Here is a 27,544-nt window from a genome sequence, read left to right as displayed (position 1 = left end):
TTTACAAATACAAAACATACCGTATTTATTCAAAGATACAAAAAAGCGACATTATTGAGCATTAATTCTGGAATAACCCCTCACCCCCACCTCTTCCCCCTGAAACTACATTTCCCAGGTATCCCGTTGCATTGTTGACGTAGAAGTCTTGCGACGGTTGCTTGTTTCCATGGAGCCGATGGAAGCTGAAAGCAACGAATTTGCGGATTAGCTAACAGCTAGTTTAGTTTTCCAGCCGGTTAGGGGTGTTTTTTGTGGCCATATCGCGTTCATAATGTCAGAACGACACATCAACGATAATCTAGAGACTCTGTTTTCATTCGAACTTTTAGTTGAATATATCCGAATCGAGAAAGAAACGAAAGTTTCCGACGAGCTGGCTCTTGGAGTACGACTGCTGGATTTCCCAACGCTGCTCATTTATCAGCCTGAGCCGAGAGGTGAGGAATTGAACTGTCAGAATGAAAAGCGGGGAGAATACGCCTTTAACAGAGGCAAGTCTTGTGTCTTCAAAATGAACCTGCACTCACTGCATACCCACCTATCAAACAGCCCTCTCTATGCCATGCTGCTGGATGTGAAAGAAGGGATTCCCAAATTAGTTGGGACCTCCCTCATCTCACTGGCTAAAGTGATGGACAGAATCAGACAGGATGTCGCTGAGCGTGGTGTTGCTACCCCCTCTTCACATGGAGAGAGGGGGCTTGTTGGCGTGTGCGACCTCACAGGGGAAAAAATAGGATCTATATCCCTGAGTTATAAACTGTTAAGTCTGGGAGCTAGTTTACTGCCACACATCACAGAAAGGAGGGGCCCTAAACGCAGCACAGTACATGGAGGACAAAATGTACAAGAAAGCATCAAGGAGAGCAATGTAACAACAAAATCATTACCATCTAACTGTGAGAAAGTCCAGGCATCCGCACCGGATAAGTCTGATGTAAGAAACAGACCATCAATAAATGAGGATAAGCAGGATGTTCATGTTGCCACCCAGACTGAACATAAGCCAAGAAGCCAAATGCCTCAGACTCTCCAAGACAGTGAAAACTGTTTTGATGAGGATTTAACTGTATTCTGCCCCCCGCACCTTTACTACAGTAATTCAGGGGAGGAAAAAAGCAAAAATGAAGGAAGGGATTACACATTATTGACACAAGACTCAGAGGCTTTTATATTTGAAGACACATCGTCAGAGGAAGAGAATTCTCCAGCGATGGACCGGGGAGTGCAGCACAATACAAAAACGTCAAGCGACCGGGACCAAACAAGTGTGGGGACTCCAAACGTCCTCGGGGAAGCTTTAAGACAGTTGCCTCTACTAAATGCTCTTCTTGTTGAGCTGTCACACTTGAATGGACAGAACCCACACCAGCCCTTGTCTATTCATCCCAATTTAGCTTGGATTTATAGGCCTACATCCACAGAGCCTTCAGCCGTGCAGGGAAACACACCACGAAAGGCACACACCAGATCCTCACAGAGAACCAGACAGGGGGCAAATTTAAAACATCTACATTCCCCTAAAAACTGTTCTACACCAATCTTTAGGCCTGCATCTGAAGGACAGCTGAAAAACAAACACAAAGAGGCTTTGATTGAGTCCAGTAGGAAAAAACTAGTATATGGAACAACTAAAACGTTTAATCTAAGGCTCAAGCAGATCTCTGCAGCTGCTGTAAAACGCCGCGAGTGCATGGAGCTAACACAGAATGAAACAAGTACAACCAAAGGAAAGACAAAATGTAGTCATAAGATCATGAAGTCCAGCAAAAGAAAATCAAAATTAAATCAGAGCTCCAGTCTGGATGAAAATATCCAGACAGTGATACAAAACATCACAGCAGATTCAGCGCTACAAGATACAAACACACTAAAACAGAGAAACATGCATGCAAATAAATCTGTGGGGAAAGTTCATGGTAAACAAGACAGAGAATCTCTGCAAATGTCTGAAAGGCCTTCCTGCTCTGAAAGAGACATAAAGTGTATTCACATCCCCAGAGTGGAGAGTGACAGTGTTGCCCAAAACAAAGACAACTCTGAGCATCACAGTGAATCTAATCAATCACAATCTGAGTCTGACAAGCACAGACAGAAAATTGAATCTTCAGCGAGCAGCAGACACAGCAGCCCAAAATCTTTATTCTCGGACTCCAGCGGGGAAGGAAGTGAGGAAGCAAACTATGCTGATGACTTTAACAGTCTTGAGCCCAGTGATGCCTACTCTCCCGACCCCGCCAGCAGTCCCGAGCCCGCTCGAGCTAGAACTCCAAAGTCTCCAGTTCGCCTTGACTTCCGCCATTCTGACTCCGGCTCTGAATCCATCCAGAGGAGAGCAGTCGTCCCCGTGCCCGTCAAAGCATGCAGCTCTCCGCATCGGGTTCTGAGGGGTACGCACATCATACGACCTCGAACCCAGGCCTCGGCTCTCAGCTTTTCCTCTGATGACGGTGACAGAGATGGGTCAGCTTCTGTACGAACAGTGCACTCCAGAAGATACATGACAGAGAGTAGCCAGACGGGAAGGAGCTCCGGAGCAGAAAGCGTCAGGTCATCTAGAGGTCAGAGGAGTGAGTCGATCAAGAACAGCGGCCCAGTTCGAGGATTTTCTGCCGAATCAGTGTCTTCTTTTGAACCGCAGGAGGCAGAGGAACTGGAGGATGAGCTTGGATCTCTGGACTTTAGAAAAGAGTATAAGCATATCTCTGAGCTAGTGGCCAACAAGCTCCCTGGTTACACTATGTAAATTATAGTAAAATTAAGGCTTTACTTGAAACAAGTGCAACATATGAGTAGCTTTATTGTACCGTAGCAAATTTCAGTTTTGATGTCTGACAACTTTTTTTTTTAATAAAAACAAGCCTTTGTGGAACTAATGTGCTACAGTTAATTCTCTATCACTCAGTTAATAGTAGGGTATTGGTCATTTGCATAACGTATTGGAGTCTTTTAGTAACATATAAGAGGATGATAAATCTCTCTATGGATGCTGTTTATGCAAATCATTTTTAAGCTCCCATTTCCATTAGAGTTGTCACAAGTCAGAAAATCTGCTGGAGCTTACAGGGCAGCTTCTGGTTTCATGGTATTTCCTGTAAATACCACCCACTACTTTGCATTTTCTTTCTCGATACTATTTGATAAGCAAAACAGGGACAGTTAATCATTCATTTTAAGACTGGTGTGGCATGTTTTGAGTTTCAGTGACTTGAGTGTTTTCATTTTAAGCAACTTTATACGTCTACTCCACTACGTGTCAGAGGGAAATATTGTACTTTTTCCTACTCTACATTTATTTGACAGCTTTTGTGATGAGTAATGTCAGAGATGAAGATTTTACATTCAAAAACATACAGTATGATGAGCTTATAAAATATGATGTATTGTTATACAGTAATTAAACGACTCAAAAATATAGTTAAAACTAGTTCTGCTTTGACCAGCTACAACTATAAACTGCTGCTTAAATGCATTAATAACTATAATAAAATAATACTATAACACTGACTGGAGCCATTCTGCATGATTGTTTTTACTATAGATACTCCAAGTACATTTTCCTGATAACATACTTTAAGTAAAATTAAAAATTCAGAAGTTTCACTTGTAATGGAGTTTTTTACACAGTGATATTGCTCATTTTATTTATTTATTATTTTTATTTTTATAAGTGTATGAATACTTTCATCACTGCTAATTTGTAACTTTCAAGTTATAGAGTCCTGGTTCCATTACACAACTGGATATTGTCATGTGGTGGAAAGTAACTAAATACTGAAATAGAGAAGTACTGTACTTAGGTACAATTTTGAGGTATTTGTACTTTACTTGAGTAGTTTGAGTTTATGCTGCCATACACCTTATACTATTAGTCCAATAAATTTTAGATGGAAATCTTGTCCTTTTTTCTCCACTGCATTTATTTCACAGTTATGTTTATCTCTCAGATTAAGATTTTATATACACAACATATGATCAGTGTAAAAAAAAAAAAGCATTGTTGTGGATAAAACTACCCAAAAGTACATAAAGCAGTTGAAATTCAGCAACTATCATAATAATACATCAATAATAATGAGCCCACAGTTCAACACTAATAAAAGCCACTCCACGTAATAAGTACTTTTGTTACTTTAAATATATTTTTTCCATTACTTCTGTACTTCTACTTAAGCAAAATTTTGAATGAAGGAGTTTTATTAATGATGGAGTATTTTTACAGTGTGGTATTGCTACTTTAACCTCAGGAATATCTGGATGCTTCTTCCACCACCGATAATGTCTGCAGTTTTCATAGTTCATTCATTATGTTTCACTGAATGCTATGATTTAGACCTATTTAACATTTGTTTTTACAGTTACTGCTGATGTTTCATTTGCTCCTTAAACCAAAGGAATCCTTGAGAAGTTCTGGAGTCGAGTGACTAGCGCGCATGCGCAAGCTCGGTGTGTACGGAAGAGCTGCAGCAGCATGGTGAACGGTGTCAACTGAAATGATAAAACACGTTTTCTTGACAGGACCTCCAGGTAACTGTTTACACCCAGTGGGCTCAGTGCAGCTGAGGCTGTAGTCGGTGTATATTCAGAACAGTCTGTCGGCTATCTTAACCTTGAGTGCTAATTAGCAAGCTATTAATAAATGATATTCAAGTGAGCTAACTTTAGCTGGTTTGGTCCAGATAAAATCAAACGTAACCGGTAAGTTTGGAATGGATCTACGCAGTTATGCGTAGTTACGATATTAAAGAATATCACTTTTTATATACGCAATACCATTATTGCTAACTACTTTGATTTTGTTAATATGAGTCAGTAATTTCTATTCAAAGATATTTGTTTCTGGCTAAATTTAGAAGATTGAAAGACGTGATTGTGGTAACAACATAACGAATATTTAATCTAGTTAAACTGTTTGGTGTGAGATGGAGGAGGATACAGAAAACAAATAAAAATAATAATTAAAAATAAATTTAAAAAAAAACCAAAACTGTATACCTTAAAATATTCCCTGAGCCAAGCCTATTTTTTCTTTTTTTTTCTCTTTTTTTTTAATTTCATTGTTTAAATTTCTCAATCACATGTATTACCACTACTGTTGTTGCAACTACTTCTTTATTTCCTTATTGTTAATTTTCTTTTTCTTTTTTCTCCTCTTAGTCCTTTTTTCTCTTTTTTACTTTGGGATGTTGGGATCGTGGGATGGCTGTTTACAGTAGTTATTGTAAAGTTGTTTGATCTTTCTTTTTTCCTTTTTGTTTTAGAAGTAACTTGTAAGGAATCACTATTAACAAATAAAGAGTATTTAAAAAAACAAACAAATATTTTGCAGTCATGGAAAATTAAACGTCATTTACAATAATGGTATGTCAGTTGTTTGACAGTGTGTCTTGTTTTTGCTCCAGGTGTGGGGAAAACCACTCTGGTTCAGAAAGCCTGTGATGCTTTAGTGTCATCAGGAGTGGGAGTTGAAGGATTTTACACAGAGGAGGTCAGGGAGGGAGGCCGGAGAGTTGGCTTTGATGTCGTCACAGTGACGGGAGCAAGGGGCCACCTGTCCAGAATCAGGTAGCAGGGTTGGTCATCCTATCCAAATCAAACTAGCTGCTCTCTTTTATCATGCTGTTTTGAGTAACCCTAATGTCACTTCAACATACAGAGACATAGCTGGTGCATCTCATGGCAGAAGGGAATACACAGTTGGGCAGTATGTGGTTGATTTGCCTTCATTTGAAAACCTGGCTCTCCCCCTCTTCAGGAAGGTAAGACACCAGTCTTTTAAAATTACCCCCATCAATAGATCACAGAAAGCAAAACACTCCCCCCACTTAACAAATCATCAAACCTTTGATTTTCTCCAAACTGATGGAATAATTGGAAGCTTGCAAACACATAAATTCCAGAGTGACATTTTTAGTGTTCGTGGTGCCGTCTGGCTGTCACTGACCGTGATTAATCCAGCATGTAAAGTGAGCCCGGAGTGCCGCCTACACATGTGCTGTAAAGGAAGGTGTCTATGCCTTGGCAGCACGTATACCACTTTCATCTCACTTAAGTGTTTCTGCAATCACTGCAAACCACCTATTAGGTGTAACATGCATGCACTGTCACAGGTCATCCATCAGTCAGTGAGATTCACATCCACGATTTCACCAGTGAAGCCTATTTCATCTTTTTAACAATTAATGACCAAACTGAACTGGTCTACTTTTTAAATTATAACCATCATCAGCTTTACATTTATGCATGCGTTGACAGTGCTCTTGCTTAAAGGACCAGAATGTAAGATTTAGGGTGATTTATTGGCAGAAACGCAATATAATATTCATAAGTACATTTTAATTAGTGTATAATCCCATGAAAATAAGAATCATTGTGTTTTTGTTACCTTAGAATGAGCCCTTTATATCTACATAGGGAGCGGGTCCTCCTCTATGGAGCTCGCCATGTTTCTACAGTAGCCCAGAATGGACAAACCAAACACTGGCTCTAGAGAGGGCCTTTCCCCTTTTTTTTGCGAGTTTCGCAGCCACCGTAGGTTCTCCTACACGCTTGGAAGGGGAGGGTGAGGGGAAGGGTATTCAGTCGGTTACAATCTGCAACTTCACTGCTAGATGCCACTAAATCTTACACACTGGTCCTTTAATTCTGACACCCCCTCACCTCCAGGTAGGGTCAGCAGATGGGGGCGGCAGGAAGGTGTTTGTCATTGACGAGATTGGGAAAATGGAGCTCTTCAGCCAGTCATTCATCAGGGCAGTGAGGCAGACTTTAGATAGCTCCTCCTGCACCGTGCTGGGCACCATCCCCATCCCCAAGGGTAAACCACTGGGTCTGGTTGAAGAGGTGCGGAGCAGGAGAGATGTCAAGGTCTTCACTGTGAGTACAAATACAAGCACACTTGCTGGGAAAAAATAGATATTTAGGTCACTTCAGGAGCTTGTAAGTTCCACAATAGCTATAGGACACTGTTTACACTATTCACTAGGTCTTAGGTCGGTCTGCTCACTAACACAGAGGGGGCATGCCCCACATTATCCCTCTCCTATAGCAGGATTAACTCTAAATCATGCGTGACTGATTCAACAACAAAGGGTGGTCTCAAATGTCAAAATAATTTATCACGGAAGACTCAGTTATGGATATTGTCATGCAAAATACTCACCATGCTGTGCTAGTTATTACAGTAAGCAAGGTTATGGGGCAGTGTAAACATTTTCAGGAAACATATGATGGGTAATTTCATTTATGAGACAGTAGGTCAGACATTATGTATTTACAACATGTGGTTTAACAAAACGGACACTGTTCTGTGAGGCTTTAAGACATTTTTTATCACATTTCTCATGTTATTCATTTTTTGGCAGCACTGATAAATGTGTAAATGTACATTATATTCATTACTCGTACTTAAAATGGTTTTTGCTTATTTCTTTTCTCACTTAGGTGTCTAAAGAAAACAGAAATGCCATTCTACAAGATATTCTGTCAGCACTACAGGACTGTCTAAAACCTCCAACCTAACGTGGAGATTCAGAACCACTAAAAGGGGAAAACCCTGCAATTCCTGTGTGTGTTTCTGCTGACAACATGTTTCCATGCATATACAGTACAAGCGCACGCAGCCAGGCTACTCAGTGGATCAACACACGCTTCACGACAGGGTTGTGACCCAACCTAAAGGGCATCCCGAGCTGCTGGAAGAGTTAGTGTGTCACATGTACACAATTCATTTCTTTTTTCTTTCTCATACTGCCTCAAAATGGATTGCATGCTGAATAATTGATTATGAGATGGAACGCAGCGGGTTGAGTTGTTCAGTTAGTGTGTAAATACCCCCTGTGCTCTCAGAGTCAAGCGCCCGCTAGTCCTCAAAACAGCTCTGTTCTATTTTTAATGCAGCTGCTGACCATAAAGATTTACCTCCAGCAGTCATTTTGATTTGTTCATGAAGACAAGTGGTGTTTTTTTTTTGTTTTTTTTTAAATGGACCCTGCTCATATGTTTAGTTCTTTGCTATGTGAGCCTCCTTGTGTTAGTCTAGTCTACATGTGGATGTACTCATTGAAAATCAATCAATATTTAACGGTGTAACTATGTCCAATCTTTTCATGGTTTATTCATCTGATAACATGAACAAAAAACATTTGAAAAATAAACAGATGTTGTCTTCAGTTAGATTGTTCTCTCTGGTATTTATTTCTTCTATTCAAATGTGGAAACTGTACAATTACAAATGTCTTCATACTGACAATAAGCTTCAGTGTTGTTTTCATATGTCGGTAGAAATAAATAAATTGTCGGGGATTTTCTGCTCCATCCTGGGAGATAATGGAATTTCTATCCACATGGAGTCAGATTGCAGTAAAGGATAAATAGTATCACTCAGTATAGGATTTTTGAAATGTCAGAGTGCATTTATAAGGGATTTAGTCTGCTGTTACAGCTCAAAAGAGGTCTCTAAAGGGTTTTACAGCTGCGGAGTGAGACATGTTGTCAAACTTGAAGAGAAATGATGCTCTCTGACTGTCACCAAATGGTGAGTTAAATCTGGCACATTAATCCTTTTTGCCTTATGCACATTATTATAGACAAAGTGGCTGTTTTAATATACAGTAGGTGAACAGCTCAAGAACATTCAAGGTTCACAAGTTTGTCAATAGTTCATATCAGACAGAAACTTGCTGCTTGTGGAATTTCACTGACTCTGTGTGAGCTCCAGATTCTGGCAGTTGTATCGAGGTTTTTAATAGAAACCTTCTGGCAAAGATATTTGTCTGAGAACCAAAAGCATCTTCAGGTCATTTCAAAGTGAAAATACATTTTCTGGCTTGTTTTTAATACCGCCTGTATAACTGATGTAACCTGTCAAGCTGGCTGCAGAGAGAGCTGCCAGCTGTGATCTGCGTCAGACTTGCTGCTGCGCCAGCATCTGCTCTGCGGCCACCACTGTGACGAAGCTCTCGCTGAATTGGCTTCAAAGTCAACATTGCAATGGTCGTATTTTTGAAAACTAACATGGAAATATGACGTTACATCGTTATTGTAGGCACAGACTTAACGGGTAATTAGAGTTGATGGTATGGTTTGTGTGGTAGTGCAAGCCAAGCGGCACTGCTGAGGGAGCTGGCTCTCCAGATTGGAAGGTGATCCTCAGCACCCTGCAGCAGGGTGGCAGATGGGTTATGTAACAGTGACACAGCCTTTGCCAGTTTTACCAAGTAAAGTCTGTGTGGATGCATTTGATGTGTCATGGTGTAATTAGCAGCTATATTGTCTGTACGGTGATATATTGGATGCATAATTTTATAGTATCATGATGGGTAGGAAATTTTCATCATATCAATATTATTTTAAAGCTATAAAGGAGACTTTTTTTTTCTTTTTTGCACTCTGTAAAAACATTGCTATACATTTTTTTTTTTTTTTTACTGTATTTTACAGTGACAGTCTCCAGAGGTGATCATCATGCTTGCTCTTTTACATACATAACGATTGTGCAACTGTAACAATTGGAGACGCTTTCAGGGGACTTGAATGTATTGATGTGTCCTAAGCAGGAGGAGTGTTGTGTGAAAAGCCATATAAAATAGCCTGAATGAATATGAAGTGAATTAATATCCATATCGCAGAGATGCATTCACACCATATCTACAGGACAGATGTCTGTGTGGCACCCTGCACGCTTTTATCCCTTTACACATGGAGGACATAGAAATGCAAGGAGCTTACCAACAATCCAGGACAAAAGGGAGCTTGCTTGTGGGAGGGAGGGGTGTGGAGCTGGCTCTTAGATGAAATTTCTCCCGAGTTATTGCACTTTGTGGTACCAGCCCGAGAGGCACAATGACAGCTGTAAACAGAGGGCGGGGAAGGGGGGTGGGGGGGGTGGGGGGGCATATTATGATATATTGTCCGAGAAGCCCTCGGCCAAAATACCAAACACAGCTGATGAAAATCTGACATATTGTTCAAAGACCATGTGGGAGATAGACAAAAGCCTGCTCCGGCTTTCCCAAAGCCGGACTTCAAATTCACTGTTTATTTCCCAAGATGATTGTACGATTTATTGTAAGATGTGGAACTAAAGCTTCTTAGCATCTGCAATGTCAGATTTCTGTGTGCCAAACCCTGCACATGGTAAGTGCTTAGCAGTGCTCCTTTAAATCAAGGTCACTTCTCAGCATGTGCATATACAGTATGTGAGTTTTCACAGCTCCTGCCACAAGGCTTTGCATGGCCCACAAAATATGACAGCCAAGCAGTGGGATTTCAGATATATTTCCAGAAAGCCATAATTGAGCCTTAATTCAGCTCATTGTGCTAATGGGCATAACTAAGGTCCGCTGGCCTTGGCAGGTGGGCAGTTAATGTCAAATGGGATCTGAAGGCTGTGGAAATGAAGCCATTTGATCTGGGTTTCTAACCACTATTCCACCCTGCTGCCCACCATGATGATTCCTAAACCACTCTTCCCATTACATCACTTTCATGGGCTCCCCAGGGTTGCTGGAGGCAGACAGTGTTGGGTTTCAAAGCCTGTGTCCGGGCCACAAGCACTGCACCCCACTGCAGGTCTACCTTTTGAGCCTGGGATCAAAGCTGAAAGAGGCACGTGAATGAAAACAAAAGTGGAAAATCTCAACACAAACACAGATTTCTTCCTTTATCTATTCACTGACACTGACATAAATCTATTTTTTTTTTTTATCCAGCAGCTCAACTTTAATACTTCCCTATAGAAATCTGTGATGTGTAAAGAGTCATGCATCCTTCTAGCCACAAGGACCATTTTCCATCATCAGCAGGGGAGGGGTTGAGGCCTGAGGACATCCCTCTCCTGTTACACTACCTTGATGGTTCCTTGTGATCTCCGGATCTCTTCGAATGACTGTTGTAACCCCTGTGAGTCACTTGGCTGCCTAACGCAACCTGGACTTTACCTTTGGGAGGATATGCCGTGTGGATTGTTATTAGCGGTTAGACAGGGGAAATGCAGCAACCCGAGAGTAGAGAAGTGCGTGGGCGTTGTGTGTTGTGGTGCACATATCCATTGCTTGGCCACATAATCCCATAGAAAGAGGTGGTGGTGACACAAACAGAGTGAGTGCATCACTGTCACTGCAGGGGAGGAGTGAAACCCCCCTTACAGAGCCGTGATGGAAGCAGTGGGAGCTGTCAGCATGATAATATGGAGGTCAGAGGGCACCGAAAGGACACAATGATCGGGGGCATGGCGATCAATCTATCGGGCGGGGCGGCGTCCCTCTGGGCTGAAGAGGATGTGGCTGTCATTCCAAACTTGACAGAGAGGAGAAACATACAAAAACTGTCTTTATTGTGGAGAGAATGCTAACCAAAAGTTTGTTGTCCATGAAGAAAATAGATGCCATGTGTGCAGGCAGCAACTTCTTATCCTGAATGTCATTGTAGATCATTAACTTGTCTCGCACAAAGTACACTAATAACATATAGATCATTGCTGTGGCACATGAACATGACTTATACGGGGATTTTGTCTATAAAGTGAACAAACACTGGGTGTGTTTCCCAGGACTGCGAGAGGTTGAGTCATGCAGCATTCAGCTCTATAGAGTCTTGATAATGATTCACAGATTGCAGACCTGCCATGATTAATGCCTCTGCTAGATGCTTTTTGACAAATTTGCACCACAAACACAGAGCTTTTCGATCTGTTTCCATTCCATACGATGCTGTAGCTGCCGCGTGCATGTGTGTATGCGTATATACATGCCAAAACCACACTGTGACTTTTAGCAGTGCTATAGGAACTGAAAGGTGAAGCAGTGGTTGTGCCAAAACTTTTCTGTGCATGTTTTTACATCAGTTAAGAGGATTTTAAATTCAAGTACTGTTGCAGAGCAGCAGGTATACAGCATGGGATGAAAGTTTGCTGTCTTGAGTCCGGTGCATTGTTTCATTTTAATTCAAAAATTCGTACCAAGTGATCTATTTCTTCACCATTTCCGTCTCTGCTGTTAATACTCTGTCCTTCACACATCTTGTAGAGAATTGCTGAATATTTTGTGATGCTAAACAATAGCATTTTGCAAACTCTTTATGCATATGACTCATTATGCAGCTATAACGTCTGCAGAGAAAGCCCGGTTCCTCAGCATAAATGCAATGTTGATTATGGCATTTGAATCTCGTCTTTGAATGGATAGTGACAGGTTTTAATATGCAAAAATAAGGCTAATGATGTGAAGATGTTCTTAGCCTGGCCTGGCCTTTAATCTTTCTATTCATCTAATCCCTTTTCTCTTCAAAGCCTCCAGGCGACAACAGTAAAGCTTGAATAACAAACATTTTCACCACAATTGTAAGGAAAATGAACATCTTCAACAAAGAATCACAATTGAAGCAAATTATTGGTTTTTAATGTTTTATTATGAATAGTCTTTGCTACAATTAGTATTTAAGAAGTGTTAATATCAAGCACAAGCAGTATCAAACTGCTGATCTGATTGTATAAGTATGAAGGAGAGGTTTTGGTGCACCACACACTGTACATGTGAAGGAGGGGAGCTGTAAAGATCTAGTGCAGTAATGTATGAGTTCAGTATATTATTAATATTGAGTCACGGTGATATCACTTCTATGCAAATGTAATTTCTAAACTGATTTCTAACTGAGCTGTTTTTGTACATTGACAGTTAACCCAATAAACACAACAATCCAAAAAGATACAAAAGACAGACACGAAAATAAGACTGGTGGGAAAACGTGTCTTTCAATTAATCAAATCTACAGCTATACAGTGCACACTCACACAGTATTGTTCCTTTCACATGAACCAAAAACTGAAAAAGAACACACTCTTATTGTTAAGACTTCTCAGCCCGTGAAGTGATTTTTATAAAGCACATCAAAAATAAAAATGTGGTAGCTCTTCCGATCATAAATATAGTCAGTAGTAGCGTTTTTTTTGCTCTTCAACAAACATGTGCACTGCACATAAGAAACTATTTATAAAAACCTTTATTTGTAAAAACTCAAAGGTCTTTTTTCCCAAAGAACTTTTTAAAGACAGACTTGTTGCGTGGCCGCGGCAGGCTGGCGTAGCTCCTCAGAGCGGCGTCCTGGTAGGTGTCCTGCTGCCATCCAGCTACGGCCAGCAGCGGAGGCTCAGAGCTTCTGCTTATGGACGTGCTGTCTGTTGACTTGTCTCCGACTACCAGAGTCACACAGTAGTTAGAGCCTCTTTCCAGGCCCCTGCCTCCAGAGGTGTGCAACATAGGCTTGATCTTCTGATAAGTTGCTAAGAGAAAGCATAAAATAGAGACCATTAGGAGATAAAAACAGCTTAATATGACACACACACATTATGGATCTTGAGGTCATTTAGGTTAATGACTGTATACAAACCTGATGTAAAGGAGTGAGAGCGACGCTTGTTGCTGAGCCAGTCCTGACTGCTGGATACGGGGGAGAGAGGGGAGGATGAGCTGTTGTCTCTGGATCCTGCTGACAGTCTGTGAGTCACTGTCTGCATCAAACTGCTGCCATCATCATCATCATCTATAGAGAGACAAAAACTCAAATCATAAAGGCAAAAATGAAGCTGAGGAGTCTCAACAAAAAGTGAGGGAAACATACAGTAAACTGGTAGAAAATGTAGCTGTAAGACAATACATTGGCTCCCCCTAGTGGTACATGTCACAACCGCAACAGTCATTCACCATTTCCTTTTGATGGTGAGTGTACTTATCATGGCAGTCTAAAACACTATGAAGCTAAATTATATTTTTAAATTCCATTTCAAGAATGACAGCAGCCTCAAGAGTTAAAAAGCTGATTTTTATGCAGTTTTGTTGATAAATATGTTGAAAATCAACAAAAATGCTGTTCAATCAATAACTACCACAGAGTAGTGTAGCTCCCCAACCACTACTGACCTAGCTAGGCTGTTCAGTAGCCAACAATGGAGGGTGGTGCTTGTATTGCTTCTGCTAAGTGTGAATGTGGAGCAGATGCACAACCCTGTCAACCTGCCCAGGTAAATATAGGTTTTGTCTACACAGCAGAAGACCTTACCGCAGCGGCCTCCATGTGAAGATGAGATGATCGACTGCTCATCCAATCTCCTTAAGTAACTCTGCGGCATGTGACTGTACTCTCTGGTGAGGACAACAATCTCTTTGGCTTGGGCGGCGCCTGGTGGTTTGAGCCTGGGAAACGTGGAGGTGACATCATGTCGGGAGGAGCAGTGGCATTTGGCCAGACTATGACACCCAGAGCAGAGGGAGGGCTTTCTGGAAGGAGGAAGGAAAAGTTTGTTGAAAAGTTTTTTGTTACAAAGCATAATTCTAAGGATCAGAAGCATTTCAAGTTTGGAAATCAATCTTTAGGTTGTTAAAACATCATATCTTACAAGGAAATGGGAAAGTCTTGATCAACAGGGGCACTTGATATTGAAGAAACAGACTGACTCAGACCTTTTAAGACAAAACAAGACGTAAATTAATCACATCGTCGGCACATAAATTCAGAATTGGCATTTCATATTTTTATATAAATAATTACATTTACCTGTGTTTGCTTGTATTTTCATCATCCATTTCTTCATCATAAAGCGTGAGGAGGCATTAAGAAGATATTCAGAACCATCACGCAGCCTGAAGGCCAGAAACCACAGCTGTTATAACCTCCAGTACACCTTTATCTCTTCTCTTGAAATAAATAACTATAAAACATGATCATCATTGAAATCTGGTGGTTACAGTCTTACCGCAGACGAAAGCAGTTGGGTTTTTTAGTGTACTCTGGTGCAGACGAACACTCAGCTCCAATAAGGTTCAGAGGCAGGCCACATGCCGAACTCTGCATCACAGCACAGATTGATAATCACTGACCACAAAATTACTAATCTACTTCAATTATTGATCAATTTTGTACCTTTTTCTGCTTACCCTCAGTGTATCCTTTCTATCCTGGTAGAAGCACAAGGTGTGTCTATACAGGACAGCATGGTAGGAGTTCCAGCCTCTGGAGGCCGCCTGTGAAAATAAGATAAGAGTGTGTGCTGCTGACTGTGGGCTTTACATTTGCTGACCGTGCAGGCTTAAACATCAAATAGAGCCTTTCTTACTTTCTTTCCTCCCAGCTGCAGCTTGTGCTTCCTCTCAAGCGTTCCCTCCATAGACTGCAGCTCAGGCTTTCCACTCTGAAGGATTTGAATTAATGACAAAATTCAGACAAAAAAAAAACCCAACCTTGTCTCTGTGGTCAATCATAAGAGCTGTATCTCTGATATGCACAGAGCTACACAAATTGCATTCAATCTCACCAGAGTGATACAGCGCCCTCCTGTGGCCACTGATTCTTCCTGCGTCTCCATGTCCTCCAGGCTCTGAGAGCCTTGTCTTTGATGACAGACTCCATCCAAACCCATGTGTACCGACAGTAGACTCATTGACTGGTCCTGTTCAGAAAGAGAAGATTCCACAGTCATCACTGATGACAAAAAATTAGGTATCTGTGCAGTTGTGTTGCCTTTAATGTCTACAATGCTACAGTGACAAAAGCTGTGGAGCCCAAACTACAGATTTAGTGCATAATTACAGCAGTATGTATGCAAATAACTACTGTCATGCTTATTGATATTGTGTTAACATTTTACTTTATTATTATTGCATTAATTCAGCATCTAATAAATGTGGTAGAGTGTATTAGTGGGTCAGTTCACCCAAATGACATACACACATATTTCTTTTCTTTCCTCTATCTACACATGTAGATATTTTTAGTTTTATTTGCATTGAGATATCTGTCTGTGAGATTTCTGCCATGACACAATTTTCTTAGGAACTAATTCTATTTTTTTGGCTATTTATTTGTTATGTGTTGTGTGTGTGTATGTGTGTGTGTGTATGTTTTAATGTTTTAATTACCTGCCATACTTTCCACCATTGAGGACAAAAATGTTGTATTCTCTTCTATTCTATTAGTGGAAAATAGGTCCATTAAAAACTGTTTACAGTGAGGTCTTTGGATTAGCCAGAGGAACTGTGACAGTATTTCTGGACAGATGTTGATGTAGGATTGTAATTTCCATTAAATTGTGGTAGAAAAGCAGAAATTTCAAAGTCCTGTGTGTCAAAACCTGAGCAAATAAAACCAAAACTATCTTCATGGCTACATACCAAAAAGGTTAAGTCAGAAAATATGTATTTTTGTAATTTATGTGAAATGACTCTTCAAGGGGATAAAGTGCAACAGGTCAGTCTCATAGGTACTGACAGCTTATCAAATGTGGACCTCACCTTTGAACAACCTGTGTGCTCGTCCACCTCCTCCCCCACCTTTGCCCCCTCCACCTCCTCCTCCTCATCCTCTCTGTATTGGTAAATGTATCTCTGATTGTCTCCTACATCCGGTAGCTTCACTGGATCGGATGCCGTCTCATTCACTACCACTGAGCTCTTGCTGGCTTGTTCCCTGTTAGGAAATGCCGCCCAGGACCTCCTGTCTCCTACAGTCAGCGGAGGGAGGTGACCTTTGGGACTCTGCTCCTTGTCGTAACCCAGCAAGCTCTGGACGTGGGGTGGCAGTCTGAACTCGGCCACGAGGAGGTTTGGTGCTGAGGCTGTGACCAGGTTCCTGTAGAGCACAGCTGGGGCTTTAGGAGAAGGTGTGCGGGAACGGGGCTCTCTGGATTGATCTGAGGATATGGACTCCTCCTGGTTGGGCTGGTACATGATATCTGAGCAGATACTTTGCCTATAGTTAGTAGTTTGGTTCCAGATGTCCTCCAGTTCTTCTTCTTCCTCCTCAAACTGTTGATGGTCAAGGTGGACAGGCTCTGGTTCTAGCACCTCTGAGTCCTTTGATAATCCCGAGGATGTTACATTGTTCTCTTTCAGTTTAGTGCAGTCTATACCTCCCACCTCAAGGGACAGGAGCTTCCCCACCACTCCCTTTGGCTGGGAGTTATCTGGACATGGTGCATCGGAGCAAAGCTTGATGCTGCTGGAGCTGGAGATGCCAGAGTCCACTGAGTCCTGACGAACACTCACTGTTGACTTCAGATTCACCACCATGTGAGAAGCTTGGCTCAGGCACTGTCCACTGTCCTCACGCACACTCTGGGGTCTCGCACATTTATGGTACTGATGTCCATTTAAGTCTCGAATGAGCGTATGGACACTGGGACACTCATGTTTATGTGCAGCTGTAGTAGAAGCGGGGGCTTGGTTGACATAAATAGGGAGCTGGGAAGGCTGGCTGGTCACATCCCTTACAGCTGTACAGGTTTTGACCTCCGTTGACATTTTGTCCCACTCCTGCTCTGTATCCTCGTGCAGGCTGAACTGGGTCTTAGATAGGTCATTACATGGTACAGTCTGATCCTCATCTTCTTCCAGGGAAGGGGGAGATAGTTGGAAACTGCTGTCTATATCTGGCAAATCTTTTGCTACAACTGTTGAAGTCTGTGTTTCAGAAAAGCTGGTTTCTGCTGAATTGTGTGTGACGGCAGGAGGGGGTCGAGTCTGTTTGAAAGAGCTTAGGGCTGTGTGTCTCTGGGAATGTGGGTCTGGATCAGTCACTGCTCCTTTCTTGGACTCTGGGGGGGCGATAGTAATGATATCCTGAATGCTGGGGATGAGGGTCATGTCCTTGGGTAGGTCGAAGCTAAGCACAGAGCCTAAAGAGAGGAATCTGCAGTGGCCTCTCACTTGGTTTGGCCCCTCTGAAACAGCATATGGAATAGTGCTGTACTCTCCTGCACAGTCTGTATCAATGTCCCTCAGCAGGGGATTCTTCATGTAGGCCATGGCATCTACTCCATCCCCACCCTTTGGTGAACTCTTCTTCCTCCTACCTTCTTTCAGCGGCCACGTATGCGTGTCATATGTGATCGTCTCACAGGCATAATGAGGTTCATCTGTTTGCTCCTCCACCCCCATGATTTTCTGGATAGTGTGTCTGCGAGCATCTCTCTTCCTCTTCCTCTTCTTGCCCATTCTCTTGAGGCTGCTGAAGATGGAGTTGCTGCCGCTCCTTGTTAAAGGGTGGAAGGACACGTTGGTTGTCTGAGGTGCAGACGCTGAGGATGATGGCGAGGAGGAAGAGGATGGCAAGAAAGTAGGGGAGGCTGAGGCTGTAGAGCGACTCTTTTGGCGGGGCAGAGTGATACTCTCATACACAGGGGCCACAGCCAAGTTGTTATCCTTGACATGCAAGTAGGTACTTACCTGTAAAAAAGAGAGAAAAGAATATAAGGCATGTAGGTGAGCTCTTATTTCATGGAAGCTGTAAATGCATTATCGCAAATGGTTAACCCCGGAGAGACTCATGCGTGCTGCAGGTCGAAGCCTTGCAGCCCTCTGCGAGAACAAGAACTGTTTTATGTGTTACAGATGACTGATGACATGAGAGCAAAAATTACTTTAACAATCAGCTTCTTTTCTGAGACAAACATCAGCCCATTTTTCCTATACATCCCACACATCCAAAAAACAATGGATTCAGGAATGTACGAGCCTCACACAGCGATGCAAATGTATAAACGAACATGAAAGACAAAAAAAATTAGATGAAAGGACAAAGGGACATGATTGCAATCGCACACTTAGAGGGCTTAATCAAAATCATATGTGGCTGCACATGTCGTCATATGCAGCTGTAATGGCTTGACCTTTCAACTCTGTGACTAATCTCTTGTTTCTGTGGAAGCCCCAGACTATAAATCATAGTGTGCAGTCTGGGGGCCGTTCTTGAAAGTTCAGCACCAGTTCTCTGTCTAATGACTGTGCCTGTATTGGCAGCACTCCTGCTGGGAGCCATTTCGGAGCACAACTTTCACAGGAAGTGAGGGTGAGGTCACTTATTTTACACAATTGTGGCAAAGCCACAGAGAGCCAAACAAGACCAGGCTTACATCAGGCCTGTGGTGAAATGACAGAAGGAGAAGAGAGAGCTTCTGTCAACATTCACAGCAGGCGGGAGTCTGTGTGCTTTTCTTACTCATCACCCTCATTCTGTCTCTGTCATCGATGTTTTCCAGTTTTGAATCCTGGCTCATTTAAAAAGTTGAGGTCCAAAGAAAAGTTTGAAAGTCAGAGGAAAGTTGGATTGTTTAAAATACTGATTCATTGTCTAAATTTCTGCTGGGAATCTTTTATTCATCAAAGTTTACACAAAACAAGATGGAAGGGTAAAATGACTACTGACACATTATTGCAGAGATGGAAACACATTTAGCTAATCCAAAATATACACATTTATTTTCAGTGACATTACCTCACATTAAATATAGAGTATATATTATCTAACAGATCCTTGGCAACGCAATGCCTGGACCCTTACTTACATAATTTCTCTCGTTATTCAAGGCTGGGTTGAATAACACTTTATATGAAGCCTTTAAATATCATCATAGCTCTTTATCTTTAAATGCTGTCTACACCTAAATAAAAAAAAGATACAATACAATTGATAATCAAGTTTTACAGCCGCTTTCATTTGCAGAAGACTCATTGATTTAGAATTATTTACATCCCAATTTACTTGCAGAACAGAATTTAAATATGTTTTGGGGTTGGCATAATATTGTATATTTGACATAAATTGATTATATGCATTAAGTGGTATCAAAAGTATATTAGTTACATAAGCTAAGGTATTACAATTTATTGTGGTTCAATTATTGGTGATAGATATATGTATCCCTACATCTCATTCATTACTATTATATTTTTACAAATGGATTGTAAAAGTAACACTTCTCCATTCCCATCCTATTAAATATCACTACAGAATGTGCTTCATTAAAACAGAATTTATTGGGTTTGTATTTGCATTTATGACTGCAGTTAAGTGGGAAATTCTGAGTTTTGACAGTAAAATGGTTTGTTGTTTTTTTCTCACGCTAACTGTAAATTTTCCAGCCGAAGAGACTTTGGAGATGATGTGAGTGCAAGTATGATAGCACTTTGGCAACACTCAACATTTTAGACTTTCAATGTTTCCTTTTACTCTTGTGGCAGGATTACAGACAGGGCAACAACATGGGGAAGCTTAAGACCGTACCTTGTAACAGGGGTTAGTAGAGCATGCTCTCCCCAGAAAACTACACACAGCATGCAGTCCCACCACACTTCGAGACGCAGCATGCAATGCCATTTCACACCGCGCAATTTACCTCGTTTGCACTCTGCCGATAAATCTTTCTCTTTCGCTTTAAACTACCCAAAGTATTTTCCAAAAGCCCCTGGCAGCGCCTCCAAAAGTTTTTACAGGCAGAAGATTGAGGCACAGTGGGCTGAGGGAGAAAATGGGGAAAAAGGAAGACATGAAGGCCAAAGGAGAGGGAGGAAATGAACAGCAGCAGATAGTCAAGGAGGGAGATCCCATGCAGTGACAGAACAGGGAATTTCTCAACAAGTTCCTGTGATGTCCTTCAGGAACAGCAACAAATAATGTTATGCAAATTGCCTTTCGGTGCTTTGGTGAAGAAAAAATGTAATAACAGTGGAGGCCTTCAATGGTGACTTCTAGTGTAAAGTGATGAGTGTGTTTTCTCACCCTGTGGACAGGCTCAGAGGTCTTCTCCACTACCTCATCTGTCCTAGCAGGTGGGTCAAGCACCTGAACTTGGCTGTCCCCTGTGTTACCAAAGCTGAAGATGAGGTTAACCGTGCCCCCTAAAGAGGGACTGCTGGGCTCTTTGAGGACCATGACGGAGGGTTTGGGAGACTCTGAGGAGGAGGCCTCAGCACCCCGTGATCCGATGCTGTTCATGAGTTCGTACCCATCCTCGGACTGCTTCTCATCCTGCTGCTCAGCTTGTGTGGATGGCAGGACTGAGAACTGGCTGTCTCCTGCTGCCTTTGGTTTGTCTTCATCTGATGTGATGACTGGGGACTGATGGGACTGGTAGGACTCTAGGTCAGGAGCTAAACTCTATAAGGGAAGCCACGGAGGGAACAATTAACAAATATTCACAGGATACACACTTAATCTGCACAACTTATGTTTTAAACCTCTTTCCAATTGCAGGAAACATATGGTAGGCTTGGCCTCGTTTTCTCTCCACTCTGCTCTCCTCTCTGCATGCCCAGTCAGTCAATCAATCAGTACTTGATTGTTGAATTTTTGTTATATTTCTTGTTTTATTCATTGTTTTACTTTTTGTAGTTGGCCTGATTTGTGGGGGCTTGGTATTTTTCTCAGCTACTGCCTGCCTGATGCCAAAATTGTCTACTTCAGGTCGTATCATAAGTTGTCTTTGATTAAAAAAATATTAACAAATGTTTTTACACACACAAAAAACTTCACTCATCAGCATACAGGGACGATAGTTATCTTCATGAGTGAAATCTGACTTAGTAAAATAAAAATCGTACTCCAAATAATCATTCACCACATTTTATGACTTTTCAAGGTGATTTTTTTCCCCCTAAGGCCCAAACTCAGTCCCTAGAGGAAACAACCCTCTGCTCATTTACCTCTGTTAATGGGGAACACATTGTGGCCTCAGAGTAAATGTTATCTTGTGAAGGCTCCTGTCTACTCTTCTTGTGAAGCCACTGTTGTTTCTGAGCTCTCCAGTGCACCAAAATCCACCCAAGCATACTCCGAAGTTCCTCCATGCGCTCTCTTACCTGCAAGACATTACTCAGGTTTTGTAAAAGCATAAAAAAAAAATAATTCCAACAATATATTCAAGGATCACAGTGAGTATATGTGTGTGAACCTGCTCACCATCTGAGCGAGGTGGTGATCTTTGTCTAAAAGGTTTCTCCCTGTGGCTGCCAGCTCGTCAAACTCGTCAAACTTTTGCTCAATCTGCATATCCAGCTCTGCAGCCAACGGCCTCTGGCCGTCTTTCCCGAGATGCAAGGCGATATCTGAGAAAATGCATGACCTGGTGTCTTCTGTCCATGAGCTATCCGGAGGAGAGGGGGTGTGTTAGACAATGAACAGGGCTGTAAGAAAAGCCATACATTCACAAAACATGAGAATGACCAGACTCTCTCTCTGATAGGACAGACATTCATCGCCTTGTCACACTGGGCTCAGGAAAGTTACGTTGACCTCTTCAGCACATCTTAAATTATACATTTCACAAGGGACCTGTGTTTGACGAGGAACATCCTGTTCTTTACTTGCAAAGATATTGTAATGTGCAGATGTTCTCAGAAAGTGGATTACGAAAGAGTGTCTGGCTGTGAAAGGGGTCACAACATCCCCACGCCCTGCTTACATCATCGCGAGGTAGCTCCTGAAGAAGTCCTGGAGCTGCACAAACTCTTGCAGACGTGATTTGTTCTCCGTCACACTCGTTCCCAGCTCTGTCCATGCCTGCAGCGTTGCCTGGATCTTGGCCCCGAGTACATGCACTCTCTCTGGGCACAGCTCCTCCAGACGAGAAGCCTGGTCCTCCATCTCCTTCACCTCCTCTCTGATGACTTCATAGTCAATCTGTGGAGAATCACAATAAAAATCTATCATCTCTCATCATTCTTGGTATTGCTCAGACAGCCGGTACCAATTGTATCTCTGCCTATGACTTCATCCCCATAGATTTATGCATATTATTCAGCAAGAGACCCATATGGTCTGCATATGGCCTGCCACGCTATAGCAAGCTAGCAATCTTGACCACTTTTTTCTGCATTTGACGAGGCAGTAATTAATAGTGTTGAGGGTTCTCTGGGAGCAATACTTCTTAACGTTTCTCAGCTACAGTAAGCCTGAAGAACACTGAGAAGTGGATGCCTGTTTCCTGACGGCACAGTTATTTCAGTTTGGGAGATTAAGTCATTTCTGTTCTTCAATGGTATCAAGTCCAGACAGCTGTGTGTGCGTGTGATAAACATAACACTGCCCAAAAATGACTCACACAGAACTTTACCATCCCTAACCTCACATCTCCAACCCCGTGGCCCCCGGACGCATATACACACCCCATCAGATTTACTCACAAACACACACACACACACACACATTTGAGAGTTAACAGAACAGTGACTCACACAACCATAAATAAATATCCTGTGTGAATAATAAACTTTTGCACGCTCTATGTGTGTATATGTGTGATTGCACAGTGCAGTTTATATAATAAATTAAACACAGCACAAAGCGGGGTGGGTTGGCCTCTTTTTTAGATGTGAGAAAACCTGGCACAACAGGAAACAGATTGTGGAACAATGTGTTGGAGGCGAGTGCGAGAAAGAGAGGGGGGCTTCCCCTTTTTCACTGCGCCAAACAGAGGTCCAAGTCAATGGAATGGAATACTGGATCGTATTAGCACCAGTGAATCATTTTATATGTTTACACCATAATCACAACATGGGCCGGCATCTCCCTCTCACCTCCAGGTGGTCCTGCTTCTCCTGCAGAGCCTCTAGGCCGCAGCGGTCTGGCTCACACTGGACAGCCATGTCTGTCTCCTTCTCTAGGATGTCCAGGCTGAGCTCCTTGCTGCAGCACAGGCACTCCTCCACTCGCACAGCCAGCCTGGCATGCTAGTGTAGTGCAAAGTCATCATGAGTACTCGTAGGATGTCATTAAGTCATTATACTTCACTATGTAATATTTGTTTTCCAATGAGAGCCACATTGCAAATTAGTGCTTAAAATGGTGTCATGGAGTCCCCTCTGGGCATGTGTATATGTGCTATTTTGACATGTGTACTGCGTTTTTACCCAGAATAAATCGAATTAACGAAAAAACACTCATGCAAGGAGGAGTGGTGGCTCATTTGGGGCCTATTAAAGTACACAGCCACAGACAAAAGCAAACCAGATGTGGCTCTATTGGTTTGTGCAGCTGTCTCCGACAAATGTAGATGGACTTAAAGACTTTTCAGCATATCTAATATCAATATAACTTAACAAACATAGCGGCCAACAGCTGATTTAAAAATCTAAAGACTGCTGACTTGAAACAGTTCAATATAAATTGAGTCTCATCTCTTTACCTTGCTCAGCAGCTCCTGGATGGCCTGGTCGTGACTCTGCGACCGGCCTCTTTCCCTCACAGTGTCATTCAGCATCTCCACAGCCTCTCGTAGTTCCTCCACAGGGTCGCCCATGCTTTCTATCAGGGGCTCCCCACCGCCACTGCTTTGGAGTCCAAGCATGGCAGGAGCTGAGGAAATCTCACTGTGGAGTGGCTGTTTTGTACAAAGAAAGGATTGTTATTGATTTAACTACTTGATTGGTGTGAAAGGGCACATTAAACACATCATTAAAAAGGTTCTATTCACCAAAATTATGAAAACATAGACCAAGTGGTATCTAGCCATACAGAGGGTTTTGGTTTTATGCGTCCAAGTTTAAAAATATTCATCTCTGAGATTTCTGCTGCTACCCCAGAACAATGGAGATGAACTGAGTTTTGCTTGTGGTGCTCAAAGCATTAAAGAATTACATTTAAAAATTCAACAGAAATATATATGCCCAAAAATGGTGTTTCCATTACTCTGAATAATCCACACTGTCAACCAGTTTTTTGGAAGAAAGTAGTACTGAAGAAGCATAGTGAGGTGTGTGAATTATTCAAATTAGTCAGGAAATTTCTGTAGAGACACGTTACTTTGGGCATCATAAAATGAAATTCCGTCCACCTCCATTCCACTGGCACACTGAGCTGTGTCTCACCTGGCCCAGGCTGTACTGGCTACCGTTGAGCTCCTGGCTCTCCTCCAGCTCCACGCGCTCCAGGAACTCCGTCAGCATTCGGGTGTCCTGCAGCTCCGAGCTCTGCTGGGTCAGGGCACTTTGGACACGGTGGTACCTGGGAAACACATCATTTTTAAACTACCAGCTACACCTTAACTGTCATCCACATCCGCATTATACAACCCTGCATCCTTCAGCAGGGCTACATTACACAGGCCTCAAGCAGCATATTGAGTGCATTTTATCATGCTAGAAGGCTGCTTATGTAATCATTTTTCATGTGTCACATAAACATATGCTGTACTTCAGAGAATGAAGGTACCCTGTCCGTGCAGAGTTTATATTTGAGATGGTAAAGGCAGCAATTTGAAAGGGTATTTTTTCCAGAATAAATGAGCCTTAAGTTGCTTGCATGCAGTGATAAATAATGACATCAGCCCAACTGTTTTACAGCTGCTTAGTGAAAGTTTCTACCTGCATCAATGGTTCCTCAGACTGCACAAGTGTCCATCCCTGCCCCATCTAACACCCCCACCCTGGAAACACTTAAACTGAGTCCTTTCCGTGTCTTTATTTGCTTTGGTCAGCTTGGTGCTATTTACAGAGTCTGACCTTGTGTTAATGGGCCTAAGTACGTCCAGTAAAACAGCCAACATCATAAGGTTTTTACTGAGAATCCATGGCAACAACCTGTCTTTCGAAGGCCAAGCAAAGAGAGAGACGTCATCTTGAAAACATGGAGTGGGTGACTCTGACACACACTGACAAGCTGTGGGTGAAGTGCATGTCAAGACTGTGGGGTAGACCTCGCTAAGTGCTGCATGAATCACAAATGAATAAACTTGAGTCTTGCAAAGAATGAGCACATGGAGAAAATATTTTGCCAGATTAGAAAAAAAAGCTACTTATGGATATATATTTTTGTGGTTTATGGGCTGAAATTGTTTGTTTTAAATAAAAACTGGGGATTTTATGAATAAACTCTTCCATGTTGGATTTCAGAAATGGCAAGCCTTAACCTGTGACTTCTTGGAAACACTGACAAAATTCTTATTTTATTTCCTGACCACAGTAACAAGCTAAACCACCAGGGTAGAGTCTGATTGTTTGAATCCATAACATGAGTCTTCCATGATGAGAGATGTCAGGGGGCTACAACTGATCTCTCCCTCTTGTCCTCTGAAAAACTCACTTTCTTTCTACCTCCTCCATACGTGTTGGCAAGCCTCGTGTGTGTGGGTGACTGTGGCCATGGAGGCGGTCCACCTCCTGCCTGAGAGCACTGAGCTCCAGGCTGCGTGCTGCCACCTCTTTCTCCAACAAACAGCTTTCCCTCTCAGCCATGCTCATTGTTTCGGGGTCACCAGCTAGTGAAGACTCCTTCATGGAAAGCTCCACGGACTCCAGCCAGGCCTCCAGGCTGCCCAGGGCCTGGAGCACTTTAACAACCTTGACAGTAGAAAAACGGAGAATCAGATTCAGTTTTTGGGAGAGACACAGGAGTGAGGTTTTCCTGCTGTGATTTGCGAGTGATTTAGTTGTTTTAGTTCACTGCGAAAACAATCAGAGGTGATGTACTGTACAGAGGAGACAATAATGGGTGAATTATTGTCATCAATCTGGGTGGATTTGCAGCTGCTTTTCATCCTATAATCGAATTATATGGCCGTGCAATTTATATTCTTTGGATTAGTATTCATAAATTTTGGGGGAAATACCTTGCAGACTCTGCCAATTAAGTTAGTAAAGATGAAAGTAAATGAGCTTCTAACCATGTGTGTATGAACAGCTCAGGCACTGGGCCAGCCTAAAGCTTCTAACAATGGGAGAATTGAACCAGAATCATCTGTCATAACTATAAATTTCCCCTATAACTTCAGAGGTAAGTGACTTAGGAGGAGTGCCTGTTATGAGATATTTTATGAATCTTACCCTAAAACCCAGCTCCTCTGAGGCCTGCAGAAACACAGCATTCCTCTGGTGCCTCCTCCGCAGTTCTTCCCACAGGACCTCCAGCTGGCTGAGGAACTCCTCGATCTTGGCACTGCCTGGGTGCTGTGCACGGACTAGCCCGCGGCCCTCCTGAGGACGGGGCGTTAAACCGATGAGAGCATGTGATGACTAAGGGATTTATGTTGCGAAACACAAACCTAATCTGAAGCTTTGGGTAACTAAAGCTGTCTCAGATAAAATGTCAGCTCGTTATTTGATTAATACACAAACCAGGCGTTTCATTTAAGGAATTCATCCAGAGCTTGTGTTTGCAGAGAAACTGCAAATGTGACAGGATAGTTTAAGCTTACCCTTTTGACCACCTCTATCCTGGCTCTGTTGGTGAGGATTTCTTGTTCGAGAGCGTGTTGGCACCTCCTGGCTGATTCCAGCCCCTCAACACTGGCTATTGAACACACCTGTGTGGCCATGGACACGTTGTCTTTCAGCCAGGACAGAGTCTGAGATGTAGAGGGGAGATGAATAGGGAGAGGGAAAGGGTTACAGAGATGGACATTTAAAAACAAGACGAATAGCGGATCACAGAACAAGAGAGATGACATTTAGCTGAGCCAAAGGTAACACAGCAACCAGGATCCGGGTGATGTTTCCCATCCTGACTTTTAAACCCACCCAGCTTTTGTCAAAGAAAATTAGGACAATTACTGGAAATGAGTAAATGTGATATAATGTCTGCGGCTGGTTACGAGAAAATGGTGTAATAACTAATGAGTACAAATGCAGTGCTGAATGACAATTCATAGTAATGAATTCTGAGGCTGAGGTCATAGGATTTGATGCAAGATGAACCCTTTTTGTTTCAATCTAATGGTCTGTGGAATATGTAAATAGTTTTGAAAAGTGATTTGTGATTGGAAAGGGAAATGCAGGTGTGC

The 27,544-nt window shown here is 42.3% G+C and overlaps 3 protein-coding genes across 8 annotated transcripts in view; 2 read left to right on the top strand and 1 right to left on the bottom strand.

Moving 5' to 3' along the window:
* The first annotated feature begins 141 nt into the window (after positions 1-141).
* On the top strand, positions 142-2,875 carry map10 (microtubule associated protein 10). The gene has a single exon (XM_067609658.1). The coding sequence runs from the start codon at positions 275-277 to the stop codon at positions 2,747-2,749; it is 2,475 nt and encodes an 824-aa protein (XP_067465759.1). The 5' UTR covers positions 142-274; the 3' UTR covers positions 2,750-2,875.
* A 1,537-nt stretch (positions 2,876-4,412) lies between these two features.
* Positions 4,413-8,178, top strand: ntpcr (nucleoside-triphosphatase, cancer-related). The gene is made up of 5 exons (XM_067609659.1): positions 4,413-4,530; positions 5,406-5,568; positions 5,660-5,762; positions 6,670-6,879; positions 7,447-8,178. Exons 1-5 carry the CDS (start codon positions 4,497-4,499, stop codon positions 7,522-7,524), a joined length of 588 nt encoding a protein of 195 aa, XP_067465760.1. The 5' UTR covers positions 4,413-4,496; the 3' UTR covers positions 7,525-8,178.
* A 4,211-nt stretch (positions 8,179-12,389) lies between these two features.
* Positions 12,390-27,544, bottom strand: part of LOC137196785 (spectrin beta chain, non-erythrocytic 1) — a 29,296-nt gene continuing 14,141 nt past the window's right edge. For 4 of the 6 annotated variants that reach the window (XM_067609651.1, XM_067609654.1, XM_067609653.1 and 1 more), the window contains exons 14-34: positions 26,960-27,109; positions 26,589-26,738; positions 25,849-26,105; positions 24,636-24,771; positions 23,954-24,148; positions 23,346-23,498; positions 22,232-22,449; positions 21,730-21,913; positions 21,474-21,629; positions 20,551-20,928; positions 20,168-20,287; positions 16,287-18,218; positions 15,311-15,445; positions 15,113-15,187; positions 14,934-15,020; positions 14,753-14,844; positions 14,554-14,639; positions 14,396-14,459; positions 14,059-14,276; positions 13,390-13,542; positions 12,390-13,282 (exon numbers count right to left, since the gene is read on the bottom strand). In XM_067609651.1, coding sequence (XP_067465752.1) covers positions 13,017-13,282; positions 13,390-13,542; positions 14,059-14,276; positions 14,396-14,459; positions 14,554-14,639; positions 14,753-14,844; positions 14,934-15,020; positions 15,113-15,187; positions 15,311-15,445; positions 16,287-18,218; positions 20,168-20,287; positions 20,551-20,928; positions 21,474-21,629; positions 21,730-21,913; positions 22,232-22,449; positions 23,346-23,498; positions 23,954-24,148; positions 24,636-24,771; positions 25,849-26,105; positions 26,589-26,738; positions 26,960-27,109 — 5,205 coding nt within the window. In that variant the 3' untranslated portion in view covers positions 12,390-13,016. The remainder of the gene's footprint in view (positions 13,283-13,389; positions 13,543-14,058; positions 14,277-14,395; positions 14,460-14,553; positions 14,640-14,752; positions 14,845-14,933; positions 15,021-15,112; positions 15,188-15,310; positions 15,446-16,286; positions 18,219-20,167; positions 20,288-20,550; positions 20,929-21,473; positions 21,630-21,729; positions 21,914-22,231; positions 22,450-23,345; positions 23,499-23,953; positions 24,149-24,635; positions 24,772-25,848; positions 26,106-26,588; positions 26,739-26,959; positions 27,110-27,544) is intronic. The other 2 variants (XM_067609656.1, XM_067609655.1) reach the window with 2 other exon arrangements.

This window comes from Thunnus thynnus, chromosome 14 (assembly GCF_963924715.1).
Source record: "Thunnus thynnus chromosome 14, fThuThy2.1, whole genome shotgun sequence".
Taxonomy (NCBI): Eukaryota; Metazoa; Chordata; class Actinopteri; order Scombriformes; family Scombridae; genus Thunnus; species Thunnus thynnus.
The sequence above is the reverse complement of the archived record's forward strand: the minus strand, read 5'-3'. Positions and strand labels throughout refer to the sequence as shown.

Bases quoted from the DNA above. Each gene is read 5' to 3' on its own strand.
- map10 (XM_067609658.1), top strand. From the start codon at position 275: ATGTCAGAACGACACATCAACGATAATCTAGAGACTCTGTTTTCATTC.
- ntpcr (XM_067609659.1), top strand. From the start codon at position 4,497: ATGATAAAACACGTTTTCTTGACAGGACCTCCAG. The intron at 5,569-5,659 runs GTAGCAGGGTTG...TTCAACATACAG, and splicing joins GGCCACCTGTCCAGAATCAG to AGACATAGCTGGTGCATCTC. The intron at 5,763-6,669 runs GTAAGACACCAG...CCTCACCTCCAG, and splicing joins CTCTCCCCCTCTTCAGGAAG to GTAGGGTCAGCAGATGGGGG.